The 20813-nt window shown below is 43.8% G+C and overlaps 1 protein-coding gene across 1 annotated transcript; it reads right to left on the bottom strand.

Annotated features, from left to right (window-relative positions):
* Positions 1-1279: 1279 nt before the first annotated feature.
* Positions 1280-18307, bottom strand: MGST3 (microsomal glutathione S-transferase 3). The gene is made up of 6 exons (XM_040359736.1): positions 18199-18307; positions 12471-12594; positions 7494-7567; positions 6149-6206; positions 4157-4229; positions 1280-1534 (listed from the first exon to the last, which is right to left on the bottom strand). The coding sequence occupies exons 2-6, from the start codon at positions 12585-12587 to the stop codon at positions 1413-1415; spliced, it is 444 nt and encodes a 147-aa protein (XP_040215670.1). The 5' UTR covers positions 12588-12594; positions 18199-18307; the 3' UTR covers positions 1280-1412.
* Between the last annotated feature and the right edge of the window lie 2506 nt (positions 18308-20813).

Raw genomic sequence — 20813 nt, 5'->3', positions numbered from 1 at the left:
TGTGTCTCTAAAAGCATGGGGGCAGGTGTGTCTCTAAAAGCATGGGGGCAGGTGTGTCTCTAAAAGCATGGGGACAGGTGTGTCTATTAAAGCATGGGGGCAGGTGTGTCTATAAAAGCATGGGGGCAGGTGTGTCTATAAAAGCATGGGGGCAGGTGTGTCTCTAAAAGCATGGGGGCAGGTGTGTATATTCTTGCAGCATGGGGGCAGATGTGTATATTCTTGCAGTATGGGGGCAGATGTGTATATTCTTGCAGTATGGGGGCAGATGTGTATATTACAGCATGGGGGCAGATGTGTACATTACAGTATGGGGGCAGATGTGTACATTACAGCATGGGGGCAGATGTGTATATTACAGCATGGGGGCAGATGTGTATATTACAGCATGGGGGCAGATGTGTATCTTACAGCATGGGGGCAGATGTTTATATTACAGCATGGGGGCAGATGTCTATATTACAGCATGGGGGCAGATGTGTATCTTACAGCATGGGGGCAGATGTGTATCTTACAGCATGGGGGCAGATGTGTATCTTACAGCATGGGGGCAGATGTGTATCTTACAGCATGGGGGCAGATGTGTATCTTACAGCATGGGGGCAGATGTGTATCTTACAGCATGGGGGCAGATGTGTATATTACAGCATGGGGGCAGATGTGTATATTACAGCATGGGGGCAGATGTGTATATTACAGCATGGGGGCAGATGTGTATATTACAGCATGGGGGCAGATGTGTATATTACAGCATGGGGGCAGATGTGTATATTACAGCATGGGGGCAGATGTGTATATTACAGCATGGGGGCAGATGTGTATATTACAGCATGGGGGCAGATGTGTATATTACAGCATGGGGGCAGATGTGTATATTACAGCATGGGGGCAGATGTGTATATTACAGCATGGGGGCAGATGTGTATATTACAGCATGGGGGCAGATGCTGTAATATACACATCTGCCCCCATACTGCAAGAATATACACATCTGCCCCCCATCACATTTACCACTGGCTAATGCAGAGTTGCCATGCAAGGAGATCAGCTAAAAGTAGTTGTATGTGTATGTGCATTAATTAATCGAAATTAGTCGATTAATCGATTAAAAAAACAAAACGATTAATCGAACACAAAAATTTTAATCAGTCACAGCCCTAATTTTACAATACATTTCTCCAGATATTTTCTGTGAAAAAAAGCGCTTACTTTAGGGTAACATTATCTTTACTTAGGTTTTAGAATCCCCTGTACATTAAAACAAACAATAACAAAAAGATTAACTTTTTAAAATTTTTATTTAGAAAATACAGATTAATTTTAGAACACCATAAATCATTTTCATAAGGTATTATTTTTATCCCTGACGGGAGAAATCAGCACATTTGGTCCCATCTGCTGTCGTTTCCTGGTTAGACCCATGTCTTTGGGTTAAAGGACCAGCCAAGTAATTTGAAGGCGGAGCATACTGTAGAACCAAACAGACCAAGGAGGGCAAAAGAACTAACGGCTCCTCTTACACGTTTCTTTGGATCTAGTAAAGGTTTAAATTGTGAAAAGGAAAAACAAACAGTTGTTTACTTGGATGTCAAAACAAAATAGACATGATAAACATTGGGTGCCGGTTCACACTGGGGCCACCTATCAGGTGACTCGCCTGCCTGACAAGTTACGCGCCATGCAGTGCAATGGAACCGTTCTAACGGGAGCCACTCAAGTCGCTCCGACTTAGAAAAAGCTTCCTGCACTACGTGGGGGCGACTTCGGAGTGGCTTGCATTGATTTCTATTAAAGAAGTAGTTTGCAAGCCACGCTGAGGTCATGCTGTGCGTTGGGGCTTCAGGAGTCAGATGACTTTGAAGTTGCCCAGTGTGAACCGACACTTACAGGAATTTTGCCCAAGAACATGCTTTAATAGACACCATTGCCAATGGCCTGACAAATGCATTTTTTCAGTTTAGAAAAGGCGTGAGATAGGAGAGTGATCTTTAATTTGTATATTATAATGAAATTGTGTATACATTAAAAAAAAACAAAAAAAAACAAACACACATGCTCCTTTAGGGTCCATTCACACCCAGCTGTCTGTTGCGTTCCTTTAAATGGGTTGTCGGTGCACCACAACAGACTAAAAACTGAACCTGCACTATTTTTATATTTGGTGTGGTGCGCTGCAAAGCAGGTGCATTGCTTGATTCGGTTGGGGTGCCTCTGAAAATGAATGACACTGCAATGCATCGCGTACACAGGCATGTAGAGCACACTGTAAAAATATTGGCGATTACAATGCCGACCTGAAAATGCTAGCCGACTGGCTGTCATGATCATCCTTTTACTTCCATACTGACAGCGGCTGACCTGGGAGAAGTAATACGTCTTCCTGCTCCGTCACTCAAAGTATAAAGGTCATAGAAGCCATGACAACCAGGAAACTAGCATTTTATAAAGGAGGGGTCAACAGCATTGGTAACCAATTTAGGTAATTTTTTTTTCTTTGTCAAATGAATAATGCTGTTAACTATTTCAGGGTATAAATGTGTGTTCCAGGTAATTAAAATTGGGTGAGAACGTTTTTACACTAGATACAAAAAAAAAAAAAAAAAAAAAAAAAAATATCGCAGCCCGAAATCGCAAAAAGTAGTACAGAAACAACTTTTTGAAATCGATGCAGAGCCGCAGATGCGGCGTCACTGCCGGCAAATGCTGCCAATTTGACATGCAATTTACGTGTCAAATTGCACCAGTGTGAACCAGAGCTAAATTATAACATCAAGTTCTACTCTGGTAGTAAAGTGTTTGGCATACAAATCCTTGTATTTATACATGGAGTTAAAGTTTGAATACATTTGTATAGTCATAAAAAAGGTTATGAACCTACGCTTGTCCTCACATTGTCTTTCTATTCTGAAGTCAAAACTAGCTTACCGTGTCAAAAGCTTTTTTGACATTTAGGAAAAAAAATATTGTTAATATTGTCAAGTACTGGTCTTGTTACACCGTTTTACTTTAAGCAAAGGAAAAGTAGTATTTAGAAGATTTTCAAACTATCCTGGGAGTTCAGCTTTAAAGTAGTTAACCATATAAAAAAAAAAAAAAAAAAACACCTGCCAGACAAAAGGCATAATGACCTAGTATACATGGCGGTATAGTATGGTAGTATACACAGCGGTCCTCGTCTCCCCCTCTGCCCACCGACATCTTTCTCGGGACTTACATCAGGGGTATCGCAGCTCCGGCGCTGAATTTGGACCTGAAATGGACCAAAAGACGCACAGGACTGCAATTCACTCCAGAGGTGCGTGAACCGGCTCCATAGACAGCCAGTCACAATCTCCTGACATGCGAAGAAACAGGCATCCAATTCGCAATAGTGTGAACCCAGCCTCAAGGTCAAAGACTTCACAAATAAGCCATCATCTAGTTTACAATTATGTACGTAACATTGTTCCCAATGTGACACTAGGGGATTTTACATACTCCCAGCGGCTGCAGCCACAGGGGGTGTGTGTAAATCCAACAAGCTGACTGCCAGATGGAAGCAACCTGGGCTCTACGTGCCCGGGACCACTTTCACTTTCCCCTGCCTATATGCCTAGGGCGATCAGCATTTCATCAGCTTTATTGGGGGACAGGCGAGACATCAGGGGTCTTTAAGACCCCTGATGTCTCATTAAATAGAATCGGTCACCAAAAAAAAAAAAAAAAATATCACATGGAGGTACTTTTTATTCCCCATGTGATGAAAAAATAAAAGTTAAAGTGATTGTAACGTCAAATTTGTTTTAAAATAAAGAAGAATTTGTCATCTGAGATACTATGGAAGCCTCTCTCTGCTGTAACACGTATATGTACTCGGTTTAGAGGACTTTCCAGTAGGTCGCACTCAGAGGAAGAACTGTAATGTTCCTGTCAGCATAAGGTGTGTGTATATATATATGTGTGTATATATATATATATATATATATATATATATATATATATATATATATATATATATATATATATATATATATATATATATATATATATATATATATATATATATATATACACACACACACACACACACACCATTTGCCAGATTGGCTTTGCTTGTGCCAACCAAAATTAAGCACCTAAAATAAGGGCAATAAATCTAAGCAGCTTGTGTACTTACCACCTGTAGAGTATCCAGCGGCATAAAGTTCTCTGCCAATAATCCATACAACTCCCATAGTACTAGCAGCACGCTGTAGGAATATAAACAAGTCAATTCAAGTGGTAGATAAACAAGTCAATCTTTGAAAAAAAAAAAAAAGGAACCTTAGGCTATATCACTTAAAGCGTGTTAAAACAAACAAATGAAAGGAAATAAATATTTGTAAAACCTATTAAAGTACATACCAAAGACATACTGATTTTCAAACAGAGTGTGCAAAGATACAAATGTAATATGTACAGATCAACGTTCAAAATGTAAGGCTGAACTCCATGCAAGCATTGCAAACTTTCCTTCATTACCTATTTCCATTGGGTAGATATCTTTTTTCTTTGTCCCCTTGACATCAAAGGGATCCCAAATCTTCTTCCCCCCCCCCTCCCCCGTTTCCTGTTTTGGCTAGGGACAAGAAGTGAAGAAAAATCTCCCCATCGGTACACAGATGGCAAAAAAAATAAAATCACAGGGGTCATAACCCTCTCTTATTCTATTCAAGATGGAAACAAAATGGAATTGGTTACACTTTAGGCCTCATGCACATTGGTTTATTTTATTGGTTTGGTTTATTGAAAATGCATCTAAGCCACGTGTGTTGAGGCATTTATTTCAATTGTCCAGAATTGTAATTTATTCTGGCCATTGAAATGAATAATTTCTGAAGCGCTAAATTCGCTTAGGAACGTTTAGCTGCGTTTAGCATGATTCTTCTGCGGTCGCAAGAAAATGTGACTGCTTGTAAACTCTGCTGCTCCTAGACTCCTCTAAAAGCCTGTGAATGGATACATACATAGGCCTTTAATGATGAGGATTCAGGGGCTTGGGCAAAAAAAATGGCCCTAAAAACTCCAATCCAGTTCAGGAGCAGTGTGCACAAGGCCTTAAAGCGGAGCTTCACCCTAAAGTGGAACCCCCCCCCTTCCGGTGTCACATTTGGCACCTTTTAGGGGGGAGGGGGGTGCAGATACCTGCGGGCAGTACGCCACTTCCCATCCCCCCCCCCTGTTGTGTTCTGGGAAACACACGACTCCCAGAACATAGTAGGGACCAGTGAGGACGGCACAGCGCAGTAAGGAACTGGGCAGTGAAGCCGCAACACTTCACTTCCCGATTCCCTCACTGAGGATGGTGGTGGGGGCAGCAGAGACTCCAGGACAGGTAAGTGTCCTAGTATTAAAAGTCAGCGGCTGCAGTATTTGGAACTGCTGGCTTTTAATATTTTTTTTTTACAGCGGAGCTCCGCTTTAATAACATAATTACAGTATAGATATGAAATTATTGCATGGCACTTTTTTTGGGTGCAGATTTACAGCAAAGTAAATAAACAAAGCATGACATTTTGGATACAGTATTTTTTGGGCCTAGTTTACAACTTGCCTGAGCTTTAAGCCTTGTACACACGGTCAGATTTTCGGACGACCATTCATCCGGTTTTTGTGCCATGCTAGTCTCATGTTGAAAGTGAAGAGGTTTCTCACCACAAGAAAAGTCTTGTATGACAGAATACAACTTCAGAAGTGATGCAACGCGTTGAATAATTTTGTATGTGTGCTTACGTTTCTGAGCATGGGTAGTCTTGCTCCTACGATTTTTTTCGGGTCGAAATCCGTACCAATTAAACGAAAGTCTGACGTTGGAGTTAACGTATGACAACAATTTTATAGTCTGCACATCCAACTTTTGTCAAACGAAAAATCGCATTGTAACGATTTTTGCCATCATTGCAGCGCAATTTATCACCCACCAAACGCGGTAAAATTGCGTTTTGATTGGGGTGCCATTGACAAAAAATGATGCAATTCCAAACACTTACATGTGAATGGAGCCTAAACTCAAGTTGAATGAATATCCTGTAAAAGCATTTCACATTTCCAAAATTAAAGTTAAAAATCCAAGTGTTTGAACCCGGATCAGCAGAAAACCAGAAGAGCCAACAACAAACAAATCACTTACCGGATGTGTAAGTCCTCCAGCAGCAAGGAAGAATAAAAAGGGAGGGTATGATTCCAAACTGTAAAATAATGCACAATAAATACAAGAAGCGTTTTGTTTGGCATTTTCAAGCACTATACAAGCGTTTCTGAATGTGTATGAAGTTTCAGGTGTTTGTTTCCTGGGCTGGGCAAGGGGAGGAGCGCAGTTCTAGAAGGGTTTTTTTTCCCAGGCGCACATATCCATGCACATGTAAAACGCACGTGTTGCACGCTTACAGGCGCATCCAAAATGACTAAATACACTCAAAGGAATCTCATGTACTTTTTTAAGCGTTGAGAAACGAGTCTTCAAGTGTGAACAGGGACGATTAGAAAAGAACGGGATTCTGCATGTTACGTGTAGTCAGGCATTGGGGGAAAAAAATTCTGAAAATGACTAGCGTGTGAACAAGCGCTAAATGTTAACCATGAAACTAAAAACGTGCCAAGTATAAAATTTCTACTTTCATTTAAAAAGGCGTTTTTCCCATTTTTACCAAGACGGTAGAACAACCACAGTCATTGGTGGCACCTGATCAACACTGGGAGCTATAAAACAAGACAAATACTCAGTTTTTGTTGGTTTTTCTACCGCCATACAGTTATGCCCCTAGAAACTTATGAAATGAAGGTTTCTGACCAGGAAGCCAAGCGAGTGTATTGCTTTGGTGAAAAAACAGGAGTAGCTAAAATGTGTTGTTCCTCAAACAGATTTCATTATCAGATCAGGAGCTACACATTACACCTCATGCACACTGGATGGTTTTAGAGCTGTCCTAGGGGCGTATGGAGTCTGTTTTGCCTCTAAACTCTCCTGCATGTTATCCTACGTGTCCATCCACACATACTGTAAGCTTTTAGCAGAGTTTCGTGGTAGGTTTCAAGGCAAAAAAAAAAGTTTTTCAGGCGGTTTAGAGTTAAAAATAGCGCCTAAATACCGTCTGAAAAACTCCTGCCCTGCAGTGTCAGTGTAAAAGCCCGAGTGCTTTCACACCGAGGTGGTGCGCTAGCAGGACCGCTCCAAAAGTCCTGCTAGCCGCATCTTTGGAGCGGTGCATTTACTGCTCCTCCACCGCTCTTTCCCATTGAAAACAATGGGACACCGCGGCAATGCGCCTCTGCAGAGGCGCATTGCCGGCGGTATTAACCCTTTTCCGGCTGCTAGCGGGGGTTAAAACCGCACCTCTAGCGACCGAATACCGCATCAATTCTGATGGTATATCGCCGCTATACCATCAGCGCACCTCCCGCCCCAGTGTGAAAGGGGTCTAAGGGTACAGGATAAGTAAAGGTTTGTAGGAAAATCTCAGGAGATATATACTTACGTATTTTGATGTGCCCGCTGTATGCAGTTAAAGATCTTTCCATTTTCTGGGTCATCACTGTACATGTTAGGATACTTGTAGGAAGAAAATGGACAAGCTCAGTTAACATCAGAAATAACCAACATTTCTCTATTTAAAAAGAACAGACAGATGAGCTCAATGCAGTACTGCCAGCCTCAAGAAATGTACAGTTACAAAATTTTTCAACATAATGGGTAGTAAATGACCAAATCTGCAGATCATACAGATATGTGCTAATGTTAGGATGCCTATGTTGTTCCACAACATACTTGGAAATTAACCAAATTAAAAAATAGACAGTATAACATTTTTAATCAATACATACTATTTTATTCAACAGTGTTGAGAAGATGGTAAAATCCAAAAAACATTACAATGTGAGAATCTCTTTATTAAACACCCCTTTAACCCAATGACGGATTCCATCTAAGCAATGGATAAGTAGAGAGCTTAAAAAGACCAGCCCTAACCACACTTTCTAATCGTTTACAACAGGTCAGGAGGTAGGTACAACAAAAAGACACAGCAAGGGACACATTATACTAAGGCTGCTTTCACATTGGGCAGCGGAGGTGCGGTGATGGTATAGCCGCGCTATTTTTAGCGCCGCTATACCGTCGTATTTACCGCAATATTTGGACGCTAGCGGTGATGTTTTAACCCCCGCTAGCGGCCGAAAAAGGGTTAATACCGCCCGCATTGCGGGCGGTATCAACGTTGTTTCCCATTGATTTCAATGGGAAGGCGCGGTATAGGAGCGGTAAACACCCCGTTCCTATACCGCTCCAAAGATGCGGCTAGCAGGACTTTTGGAGCGGTCCTGCTACGGCACCGCTTCAGTGTGAAAGCCTTCGGGCTTTCACATTGAAGCATGCAGGGCATGATTTTTTTCATGCGGTATAGCAGCGCTGTTTTTAGCGCTGTACCGCATGAAAAATGCCTCAATGTGAAAGGGGTCTAAGTGTAGGTTAATTCACTTGTGCAGATTCTTCTGTTTTTAGGCTATAATACTTCCCAAAACACTGACTGAGTCCTGCTTCACACTGGTGCAATGCGGGAAACCCTGCGATTCCATGTCTGTTCCCGCATCGCACACTGACATCTGTGAACCACTGCGGGTGTCAGTTGTAAAGTTAATGACACCCCCAGATCGGTTTGCAGATTGCAGTGTGAACTGTCAAATGGTGCAGGAGTCGGAATGCCATGCGATCCAGTTCCAATGCTGACCAAAAAAAAAAAAAAGTCCTGCACCATTTTGGTGCGAATGCGATTTGATTTCAGCCAGTTTGTATGACTGAATTTGCATTGCACAGACATCACATGTGATGTGAACAGCATGGCAGTGCGAATCACATGCGAGGTCTGTGATCGCACAAGTGTGAACCCAGCCTCAGGCAGACCAGGAGTGCCAACTTCACATGCTGAATTCTTGTCCCAAGTCAGATACTCAGGAAAAAAAAAAAAGAAAACAGGAGGTGAGCAACGGTAACATTGTAGGGGACAGGAAATTATTTTGTTTGGCCTCATTTGCAAGGAAACTATTTATTTTTGTTTACAAACTTTTTAAATTAGAAGATTTCAAAAAGTGGTACAGAGAAACTAGCATCTTAACATAATATCATATTGGTACAGAAAATGACTAAGAACCTTAGGCCGAATTATTGTTGTTATCCTTTCAAATAAAAACTTTGAAGGTGAACTAGGCCAGGGCTCAGAAAAGAACTACTTCACTTGTAATTAGACCCTTTAGGACAGGCATAAGTTGCTTAAGTCAAAACCTTTGAGCTGTTGATCTGCTTGTATTGTGTCTACTCTGTAAATCTTTTGGCTCATGTACACACGGTACCACGCTGTTTACTGATACACCTGTACTTGCATATGACATGCTATGTAACCTGTTTCTTGATCTCTCCTTTTTCTTTTCAATAAAAGTTGAATGTAAAAAAAAAAAAAAAAAAAAGAAAATGACTAAGATAGCCCAGTCTGTAAAAAAGTGTGCAATATCCATGCGCAAAATGTGAATACTGATGCTGATAATGCAATTATTTCAAAAAGGGAAAAAGAAAAGACCTCAACATTAACATACCAATATATGCAGTTCTAAACATCGAGAATAAATCAAAGTGCAATGATAGAACCAAGGAGACCATTTACACATAATAAGGAATATAAGGAATACTGTGTTAAAGTGTGAAAGAGTTTTTCCTCTTTACCTATGGACACTACACAAAGTTTAACCTGGGAGAGTGAAACTGAAAAATTCTCTAATGTACAGGTGAAACTCGAAAAATGAGAATATCATGCAAAAGTTCATTTATTTCACTAATGCACCCTAAAAGGTGTAACTAATATAGGAGATAGACTCATTACATGCAAAGCAAAATTGTTCAAGCCGTGATTTGTCATAATTGTGATGATTATGGCTTACAGCTCATGAAAACCCCAAATCCACAATCTCAGAAAATGTGAATATTGTGAAAAGGTGCAATATTCTAGGCTGAAAGTATCCCACTGTAATCAGCCAATTAAGCCATAACACCTGCAAAGGGTTGCTGAGCCTTTAAATGGTCTCTCAGTCTAGTTCAATAAGAATCACAATCATGGGAAAGACTTCTGACCTGACAGTTCTGCAGAAAACCATCATTAACACCCTCCATAAGGAGGGCAAGCCTCAAAAGGTAATTGCAAAAGAAGTTGGAAGTTCCCAAAGTGCTGTATCAAAGCACATTAATAGAAAGTTATGTGGAAGGGAAAAGTGTGGAAGAAAAAGGTGCACAAGCAGCAGGGATGACTGCAGACTGGAGAGGATTGTCAGGAAAAGGCCATTCAAAAGTGTTGGGGACTTTCACAAGGAGTGGACTGAGGCTGAAGTCAGTGCATCAAGAGCCACCACACACAGACGGATCCTGGACATGGGCTTCAAATGTCATATTCCTCTTGTCAAGCCACTCCTGAACAACAAACAACGTCAGAAGCGTCTTACCTGGGCTAAAGAAAAACAGACCTGGTCTGTTGCTCAGTGTTTCAAAGTCCTCTTTTCTGATGAGAGCAACTTTTGCATCCCATTTGGAAACCAAGGAGCACAGAGTATGGAGGAAGAATGGAGAGGCACACACTGCAAGATGCTTGAAGTCCAGTGTGAAGTTTTCACAGTCTGTGTTGATTTGGGGAGCCATGTCATCTACTGGTGTTGGTCCACTGTGCTTCATTAAGTCCGGGGGCGACTCATTTTCATTTTCCAGCAGGACTTGGCACCTGCCCACACTGCCAAAAGCACCAAAACCTGGTTCAATGACTGTGGGAACCCCATAGAGAATCTATGGGGCATTGCCAAGAGAATGATGCGACACAAGAGACCGAACAATGCAGAATAGCTGAAGGCCGCTATTGAAGCATCCTGGTCTTTCATAACACCTCAGCAGTGCCACAGGCTGATAGCTTCTATGCCACTGCAAAAGGGGCCCAAACCAAGTACGGAGTACATATGCATGCTTATAATTTTCAGAGGTCCGATATTGCCCTATGTACAATCCTTGTTTTATTGCATGTAATATTCAAATTTTCTGAGATTGTGAATTTGGGGTTTTCATGAGCTGTAAGCCATAATCATCACAATTATGACAAATCACGGCTTGAACTATCTTACTTTGCATGTAATGAGTCTATCTCATATATTAGTTTCACCTTTTAAGTTGCAATAGTGAAATAAATGAACTTTTGCACGATATTAAAATTTTTCTAGTTTCACCTATAAAGTGACGACCCAATAGAGAGGAAAATAGATTGTGTGGATTAGTCTCATCTGTAATGTAGTAGCTTCTGTGATTAAAGCAAATAATAAACAACGAGTTGTGCAAGGAAACAATTTAAATGCACTTTTACTGTGTGATCTGCTATGCAATTATTTTTATAAATACATCCTTAAAGGAGTTCTCTGACCTAAAACTTTTAACCCCCGCTGTGCCCGGGCTGTAAAAAAATAGAAAATAAACTGTCACTTACCTGCCTACGATCCCCCGTTGTTCCGATATCGCCGTCCCGTTCTCCGGTCCCGGGCCCCTTCCGCTTCCTGTGTGTCGGTGACTCATAGTGCGCTCAGCCTATCAGCGGCCGCAGCAATGTCCCGTCGCGGCCGCTGATAGGCTGAGCGCACTATGAGTCACCGACACACAGGAAGCGGAAGAGACCGGGAGCGGAGAACGGGACGGCGATATCGGAACAACGGGGGATCGTAGGCAGGTAAGTGACAGTTTATTTTCTATTTTTTTACAGCCCGGGCACAGCGGGGGTTAAAAGTTTTAGGTCAGAGAACTCCTTTAAGAGTAAATCTGCCACAAGCTCTCACTGATCAGTGCTGCCTTGCTATGCAACAGAATTGATGAATGCCCCCTTGTGGAGAAGTGGGAGAAAAAACAACAAAACAAAACAAAACAAAAAAAACAAAAAAAAAAAAAAAACACACCGACATGGCTTCAGCATCGGTGCGATGCTGCAGCTGTCCCCCACAGGCTCTAAGCCAGAGAACCGAGCGATCACGTGACCACTGATCAGTCAATTCCCTGGTCCACTCTGAGCACAGAATGGTAATTGGCAGTCTGTCCCCCTAGCTGTCACTGGAGCACAGGGCAGGAGCGGCTGGCTCAGGCTCTCGGTGGTGCACTGAGAGGCTGATCCAGCCGCCAATCAGGCATCTGAGTGGCTCCTGACATTATTATCGGGATGCATCCAGAGACTGAAGCAGCTTGGTGACATCAGCTGACAGCCCACTGTCGGCTGATTTTGGGTCACAGAAGTACACAAGTCAATGCACTCCTGTGACCCACAAGAGAAGTATGGCCAAAATATATTTGGCCATTCTTCCATTTTAATAATCCACTGCTTGTTATGAGAAAGCACACTGTTAACATGCAACGTTCTGAGAAACAAGAACATAGTTGGAGAGTGCCGGCTTCTTACCTCTACATTATACTGCTTGCGAGCTTTTGACACCTTGATAGCCAGATGAGCCACCATAACAAAGCTGGCTGCCCCTGTGAGGAGCACATATCCATGTTCTTTGGAAAGGACCACCATGTTGAATCTGTAAACAATGACAAATACATATAGATGTGACAATACAGAGTAACCTCTACAAATGAGAACTGTACTACTCTATAGTAATCTTCAGCTGGCACTCCTTTACAGAATCACAGTGGGTAAAGCCCAGTGGCAGGCAAAATTATACCCCCTTCTTATTCACATAGGTGTGAAAGAGCCCAGTCTCTGCCCACACTGACCAGTCCCTTTATCCCGACATCATCATGCCACATAAGTCTTCAGTACCTGAGAGAAACCTGCTGCTGTATAGCCAAGGAAGTGTTCCTAGCCATCAGCTAGCAACAAGGACAGCAGAAGAAGGAGCTTTTGAGCACAGATTGGGTAAAAAAGAAAAAGAAAAAGAGGGACTTTTCAGATTTTGATTCTTTTAAAACTAAGAAGCTGAATAGTTTGGGTGCAAGTAGGAGGACCGGATGTCCAGAGATCAGCTTCAACACAGTGCAAGTCTCGAGCTGTTCACTGCATGAACCTACAAGGTAGGTCTACTGAATGTTATTATCCAACATAACCAAGTCAGTCATCCCATAATACACAGTAAAGTATACGGATGTAGTAAACCGCATGGAGCGTGTGCTGCCAATCTTAGTAGTTGAGGGAGCAGGAGAGGGGCAGATGGTGTCATGACTCCCCCTTGTCCAATCAGAAAAAAACTTGTGTTCAATGAAAAAATGCGAGACGTTTTCTGAATGGCTGAGGTGGGGGGAGCGAGAGACGCTGCGTTTAGAGTAATGCTGGCCATACACTATACGAAAAATCAATCAAACCCATTTTCAAAAAACTAACATTCGGCCGAGAGAGAAAATGATAGTGCCATCATGTAATGATCGATAAATCATTCAGTGGACATAAATTAATGAATTTTTGGTTTGTTTTTTACATATACCTACCTAGTGCAGATAGCTCAGACGGGAAACACATTAACCTTTCAATTTTTCGTTTGTTCGGCAGAGAATTTCAAAAATTGTCCTTCGTTTTTTCGGCTCCAAAATGTCCCAATTATCGATTGTGCCCATTAACTGGCCTAAAAATCAACGAACTGTCTAAATGACCGAATTTCGGCCAATTTTTTGTATAGTGTATGGCCAGCATAAGACACGGAAAGCCGTTCAACCAACCAGAACGTAGCACAAGCTATTACAACCAATGAAGAATTAGATTGTACCAAGCTGGACCCAAGTCCAATTTTTTCAAAATAATGCCTGGAGTAGTTATTTAAAGCGGAGTTCCACCCAAAAGTGGAACTTCCGCTTTAAGCACTCCTCATCCCCTTACATGTCACATTTGGCATATCATTTTTTTTGGGGGGAGGAGTGGGGGCTTCAGTAGGAGTGGGACTTCCTCGGTCCTGGCACCTCCATCCAATTTCCTACAGCGCATGCGCGACGTGAATGGGCGGCTGCCTCCTGGGATACACACAATTCCCAGAAAACAGCACTGGAAGACATGGCGACTAGGACGAGCCAGAAGATCCACCGTGGTGGAAGAAGAGGCAGAAGTGCTATTTCCGAATAGCAACCGCCCTTTCAGGTGGAGTATACATTTTTTTATTTTAAGATTTTTAGGAAAAAAGGGTGGAACTCCACTTTAAAGCGGAGGTCCCCCTAAAAAAAAAAAAAATAATAATAAAAGCCAGCAGCTACAAATACTGTAGCTGCTGACTTTTAATATATGGACACTTACCTGTCCAGGGTGCCTGCGATGTCGGCAGCCGAAGCCGATCAGTCGTTCGACTCTCGGCTGCCCCCACCGCCATCCTCGGTGAGGGAATCAGGAAGTGAAGCCTTACCGCTTCCCTTCCTGGTTCCCTACTGCGCATGCGCGAGTCGCGCTGCGTGTCCTCACTGGTCCCTGTCTTCTGGGACCTGTGTTTCCCAGAAGACTGCAGGGGGATGAAGTAGGCGCCGGACATGGCATAGGTCACCGCGGTGATCTAGGCACGGAAGTGGGAGCAAATACAGGTATCTGCGCCCTTCTCCCCCCTGAAATGTGCCAAATGTGACACCAGAAGGGGGGGGGGATTCCAAAAAGTGGAAGTTCCATTTTTGGGTGGAACTCCACTTTAAGAAATCAAACAATATCCACTTTCCTGTGTGTGACATATTGATCAAATGTGTTGTCGGTTCTAAATTTATTATACCCATCACAAGTGATTGATCGGAAAATAATTTGTTGGATTTATCGCAGCATGTATGGCCACCATAAAAGAGGCACAGGAACAATGCAGATCTGAGAGCACATTTAACATGGGCGTGTTTCACCAGACTTCAGGATAATTCATCTGGTTTTAAGGAGTGGGTGTGTGGCGCAATCCCCAGTGTGGCAGACACGCCTAACCTAATGCTGTCTCAGCAAAGCGAGTGCCAGCTTGTAGCACCTCCGTCATTGCCAGGCCGCTTTTCAGTTTTATGTGCTGTCTACACTGTACTTAAAGTTCATTTATGCCACTTGTAGGAGACAGGTAGAGCTTTTAATGGTGGCATTTAATAACCACAGATTTTTTTTTTATTATTATATAAAAGGAAAAAAAGACCCCAAAAAATTTAGGAGAAAAAAAAAAATGTGTTTCTTTAATAATTTTTGGTTAAATAAAAATGCAGGACAACATGAAAACCTACTCAAATGACCCCTTTCTGCAAGTTAGATGCCATAAGTTTTATTTGGGGGGGGTAGAATAAGGGAATAAAGAAACATGCTGGTTTTTAGTGGGTTAAAAATAGAGCTTGGTGATACACAATCGTTTAGGATAGATAGATTATATATATATATATATATATATATATATATATATATATATATATATATATATATATATATATATATATAGTCATGGTGAAGGGGTTAATACAGGTCACAGAGTCGCTAGGGAAGGTGAGATGAGTAGGGAGGCAGGCTGGTGATCACATGTCTAAGAGAGGAGGAGGGGAAAAGGTAATATTGGTGCTCCTGCTGCAGACCCATTCATAGAATTCATTCCATCCTCTGTAATAAGATAAAGGGGAGGGATCTACCAGGCAATCTACTTTCAATTTTACATTGTGACCACCGTGATTGGATATCACAGGGATCACAAGGTACCCTCCCAGCCACTCAGTACACAGTGTTTGCAGCTGGAGCAGCCGTCCATGGTCTTTATTTCAGAGGACGTTTTTCCAGCAATGTGGTAGGACTGGAGTTCTGGGATATTAGAACGGCTTATAGAACTCGTCTAGGCAAGAAACAAGGATTTTCACAGAGAACAGGCATTGGGAAGGCCCTGTCACCTTGCCCATTCAGGGCAGACAAGGTCTGTTTAATACTCACCTGGACCACTTTTTTCTTCTTACCTGCACAGCACTCCTTCCACCTCAATAGACTTGTATGGGGTGATGTGACCCTCCAGGATGCACTGATAGCGCTTAGTAGCCAAGTACCAGTACAACACTGCCACCTGGTGGAGGGGGTGATGTCACCGCCCCTTGTAAGCCCAAACACCAGTGAACACCGGGCATTCTGTGCTGGTTAGAAGGAAAGGAAGGGGAGGACTGTGAGGGCAAGTGTGAGCCCAGGAGGCACAGCCAGCAGTCTGCCACAATCATTCACAGGCTGAAATAAGCAGCAGCTGTGCACAGTTCCAAGGGGTAGTCGGGTATCGCACTGTGTGCATAGAGGGGCCTAAACCTCAAATACAGACTTTCTGCTATCTGGGATAGGATCAGGAGAGAAGGCACTGGTGATGTAACCTCCCCATGGGGCACTCAAGGCCCTGGGTATATTACCAGTGCCTACTGCAAACCAGGAAGTGGAAGAAAATAAATGCAAATTTTACACACACACACAAAAAAATACGTTTTCACTGTGAACTTTAGTTAGGGGTCTATTTATATAACATTCGAATGTCAAACATATGCCCAGCTTGCATACGTTTTCCACGTATTTTCTCTAATATGGTTAAAGTGGAAGTAAACCCTTCAATTTGATAGTTACAAAAACAGTTAACATTCCCGGCATGCCGGAAATGCTAGCTGTCACAATTGTTTGTGCTCTCAACCAAACTGCCAAACCATCCAATGGCTGGTTTCATAACAGGTCACATGTACAGCATCATGGCAGTTGCAGATTAAACAGAGGTCAAGATGGCAGCTTCCTTGGCTGAAAACAATAGAAGGTTTACTTCCACTTTAATTACGATGATTGTCAGCGTCTAGTGGCCTAGATTCATCATTCTTCTGAAATACCTCAATCAGAAAAAATACTGCATTTTGGCCACTAGATGGAACCGACAAGCATAGGAAATAATTGCATTAGAGAAAATATGGGAAAAACGTATGCAGGTTGGGTAAATACATGACATTTGTCCAATGCACGTTTTGTAAATAGACCTCCCAATATTGTGGATTGTGCATGCACTACTGATTTTTGTGTTGGGGGGGGGGGGTCTGCTGTATGTACTGAAGCCAATAAGTCAGTATAACCACCAAGCAGATAGAATGTTTAGAAGGGGGATCAGTAGTGGAAGCGCCTCTTACCTTGTAAAATATATATTTCCCATTTACACCAGCCTGATCTGCTGGGGTGCGATACGGTTACCCCCCAAACAATCGCCATAAGGTTCCTTCCTATTGATTTCCACTCAGTGGGATATACATCAATTGGCAGCATTGGGGTACCAAGTTCAGAAATACGATTGTATGTCGATCAGATTACATGATGGAGGCCGAGATGCGATCGATAACTTACATCTGCATCCGAACGATTGATCCAAATCCACTTCCCCATGTGTGACACATTAATGGAACGGCTTGTCAATTGTGATGAGCGCAGACATGTTCAGATCCTGGTCCAGATCCACCTGAGCGATCCCAACAGGAAGCTGTCCAGCCAATCACAGGCAGCCGAGGCATTCCATGGCGGCTTATGATTTTCCCAGTACAGTGACAGATTGGTATTGCAGGCAGCCATGGCATGGCCCAGTAAAGTGACAGACTGTGATTGGCTGGCCCAGTAAAGTGACAGACTGTGATTGGCTGGCCCAGTAAAGTGACAGACTGTGATTGGCTGGCCCAGTAAAGTGACAGACTGTGATTAGCTGGCCCAGTAAAGTGACAGACTGTGATTGGCTGGCCCAGTAAAGTGACAGCTTCCTGGCAGGATCAGAACATCGATCAATCATTTATGGAGGAGTGTATGGCCACCATTAACCATCATACTGAGCCATCTGCCATGTGGAGTTCTGTGCAGACTGATCAGTCATTTGGATGAAATCGCTTTATTTTGCTTGAAATCAATACGATGACAGATTGCGCACCAGATGGGTTCATAGATCCGATCCTGTGAGGTGTATGGCCCCATCACACACCCTGTACACTCCATAAGTCCCCTTCCAAGCACTGGCCCTGGTGTCACTCACGTGACCCCGGTGTGCACTGATCGGTCACCGGCTCGTCCTTCCTCCGCACTGTCAAGGTGACACAAACCGGAAGCCGCTCCCGGAGGAATACTCCGCTCCACCCGCACTGTGTGACCCCCATAGAACACTGGGCTGTACAGAAGCCTCCCACCCGTGTGTACCACCTACCTGTCCGTATGTACTAACAATCATATCACCTACCTGAACTTCTACCGCCCGGACCAGCAACTCTCCGCCTGAAGATCTGAACTGTGAGAGCAGGAGGAGGAGAAGGAGGCGGAGACTCCGTACATGCCCCGCCCACCAGAATACGTGCTCCACGACGTGAGACTTGTAGAAACTAGTAATATACTGCGTTCATGTACATATAATGTATACAGTATGTCACAAAAGTGAGTACACCCCTCACAACTTTATAAATATTTTATTATATTCTTTCATGTGACAACACTGAAGAAATGACACTTTGCTACAATGTTGTGTAGTGAGTGTACATCTTGTATAACAGTGTACATTTGCTGTCCCCTCAAAATAATTCAACACACAGCCAATAAAGTGGTTGTAATCCCTTACAGACCACTTTATGCTACAGGTAATCCTATAATAAGCCTTACCTGTAGCTACCCCGGATATCAGGTTTAGGAGATATCCCGTCCCCTGTATGCCATCGGCACATGCGCACTGGGGCAAACTGAAGGAACGGCACATATGTGACCGGCGGCACCTGCATGCAAGTGCTGGAGTGACGTCATCACGGTTTCCGGACAATCTCAGCATCGGAGCCGCAATACCCGGAAGTAACCCCCGGAAGAGAGATGACGCCGCTGGAGCGGGGGGGACGAGGGACTGCTGTGGGGGCTTCGATGTAAAGTATGCCTTTACCTTATTATGACTTTCTTTGCATACCACCCATATTTTTGTTCTGGGGGTGGGGGGGGTTGTGCTGCCGCGGGACGCCGATTCATGCAATTCAAAGTTGTTGAACGGGGGGGAGCTGCCGCGGAACGCCGAATTATTGCAGTGACAAGTGGAGATGCCCGTTAATCTTTGTTTTGCGGGAAAATATGTGCTATCACAGGAATGCAGGAATCAGGTGTGTATGCGGGAAAGTCCCGTAGAATCAGTGCATGTTGGGAGGTATGCTTTCTCTTCTTGTAGGGTTTTTTTTTTTCAAGGGTTAAAACTTGCCGACCGCTTCATACACATATACGTCGGCAGAATGGCTTGGCTGGGCAAGGCAACGTACCCGCGCGACCGTTGTAATGTGCATTCTTACTGCATATCAAATGCTCTCTGAAGAGCGTTTCAAATGCTGACTGCTCTTCAGAAAGCAAAACTCATTTAACCCCTTAAAGCGGAGTTCCACCCTATTTTACAACCTAACAGCATTTTATTTAACACTGCCCCCTTAAATGTATTTGGCATGTTTTTTTTAAAAAAAAACTCACGGTTTTATTCTTCATTGTTTATTTCTCCCGCCGCGGCGGAATGGCCTCGCCGCCGCATCTAGCGCTGCTATGCCTCCTGGGAGATGTGTGTCATCAATCCCAGGAGAACTATCACCGCAGTTGAAAACCGAGAGTGGGCGGGAGAGTGGGCGGGCTATGCCGCCCATAGAGGTGGTGTCCCCTTGTCACTCTCCAACTCCTCCCTGCTAGGTGCTAGCAGCCGTTCTCCCGGTGCTATTGTCTTGCTATGTGCTAGCCCCCGTTCTCTCGCCTCCACCACCCGCCCGCCAGTTCTCCCGCAGCTGTTCTCCCGGTGCTATTGTCTTATGTGCTAGCCCCCGTTCTCCCGCCTCCACCACCCGCCAGTTCATCAGGATGACAGAGCGCATCTCGGTCTATCTCCGGTGCGGGGAGAGTTACAGATCATCAGGAATCCTGATGATCTGTAACTCTCCCTGCACCGGAGACAGACCGAGATGCGCTCTGTCATCCTGATTCTGTGTGAATAACCCGATGGTGGGCCACTAAGTGACAGTCACAAAACAAGTTGTTGGAAAGCAGGCGGCTGAAATTATAAAAAAAAAACAAGAGGAAGATCAGATATTCTAGAGGAAAATGTGTAGTCATTATTATTATGATTGTTTCCTAAAAATAAGTAAACAGATAAATATAAAAAGAAAGGTAGTGGTGGTAGTAGTGCTGGTGGCGGTGGTGGTAGTGGCAGTAGTAGTGCTGGTGATGGTGGCGGTGATAGTGGTAGTAGTGCTGGTGGTAGTGGCAGTAGTAGTGGTGGTGATGGTGGTGGTAGTAGTGCTGGTGGTGGTGGTGGTAGTGGCAGTAGTAGTGGTGGTGATGGTGGCGGTGGTAGTGGTGGTAGTAGTGGTGGTGGTGGTAGTGGCAGTAGTAGTGGTGGTGATGGTGGCGGTGGTGGTGGTGGTAGTAGTGGTGGTGGTGGTAGTGGCAGTAGTAGTGGTGGTGATGGTGGCGGTGGTAGTGGTGGTAGTAGTGGTGGTGGTGGTAGTGGCAGTAGTAGTGGTGGTGATGGTGGCGGTGGTAGTGGTGGTAGTAGTGGTGGTGGTGGTAGTGGCAGTAGTAGTGGTGGTGATGGTGGCGGTGGTAGTGGTGGTAGTAGTGGTGGTGGTGGTAGTGGCAGTAGTAGTGGTGGTGATGGTGGCGGTGGTGGTGGTGGCAGTAGTGGTGGTGGCGATAGTGGTGGTGGCTGTGGTAGTAGTAGTGGTGATGGTGGCGGTGGTGGTAGTAGTGGTGGTGGTGATAGTGGTGGTGGCTGTTGTAGTAGTAGTGGTGATGGTGGTAGTAGTGGTGGTGGTGATAGTGGTGGTGGCTGTTGTAGTAGTAGTGGTGATGGTG

The sequence above is a fragment of the Rana temporaria genome, chromosome 7 (genome assembly GCF_905171775.1).
Source record: "Rana temporaria chromosome 7, aRanTem1.1, whole genome shotgun sequence".
NCBI classification, from domain to species: domain Eukaryota; kingdom Metazoa; phylum Chordata; class Amphibia; order Anura; family Ranidae; genus Rana; species Rana temporaria.
Note: the sequence above shows the minus strand (reverse complement) of the source record. Positions and strands in the feature narration are given on the sequence as shown.

What these genes read in the sequence shown, in the direction of transcription:
- MGST3 (XM_040359736.1), bottom strand. Translation starts at nt 12,587, where the DNA reads ATGGTGGTCCTTTCCAAAGAACATGGATATGTGCTCCTCACAGGGGCA. An exon ending in GCAAGCAGTATAATGTAGAG is followed by an intron (nt 7,568 to 12,470) that starts GTAAGAAGCCGG and finishes TCTTCCTACAAG; the next exon opens with TATCCTAACATGTACAGTGA. An exon ending in CGCTGGATACTCTACAGGTG is followed by an intron (nt 1,535 to 4,156) that starts GTAAGTACACAA and finishes AACCTTTACTAG; the next exon opens with ATCCAAAGAAACGTGTAAGA.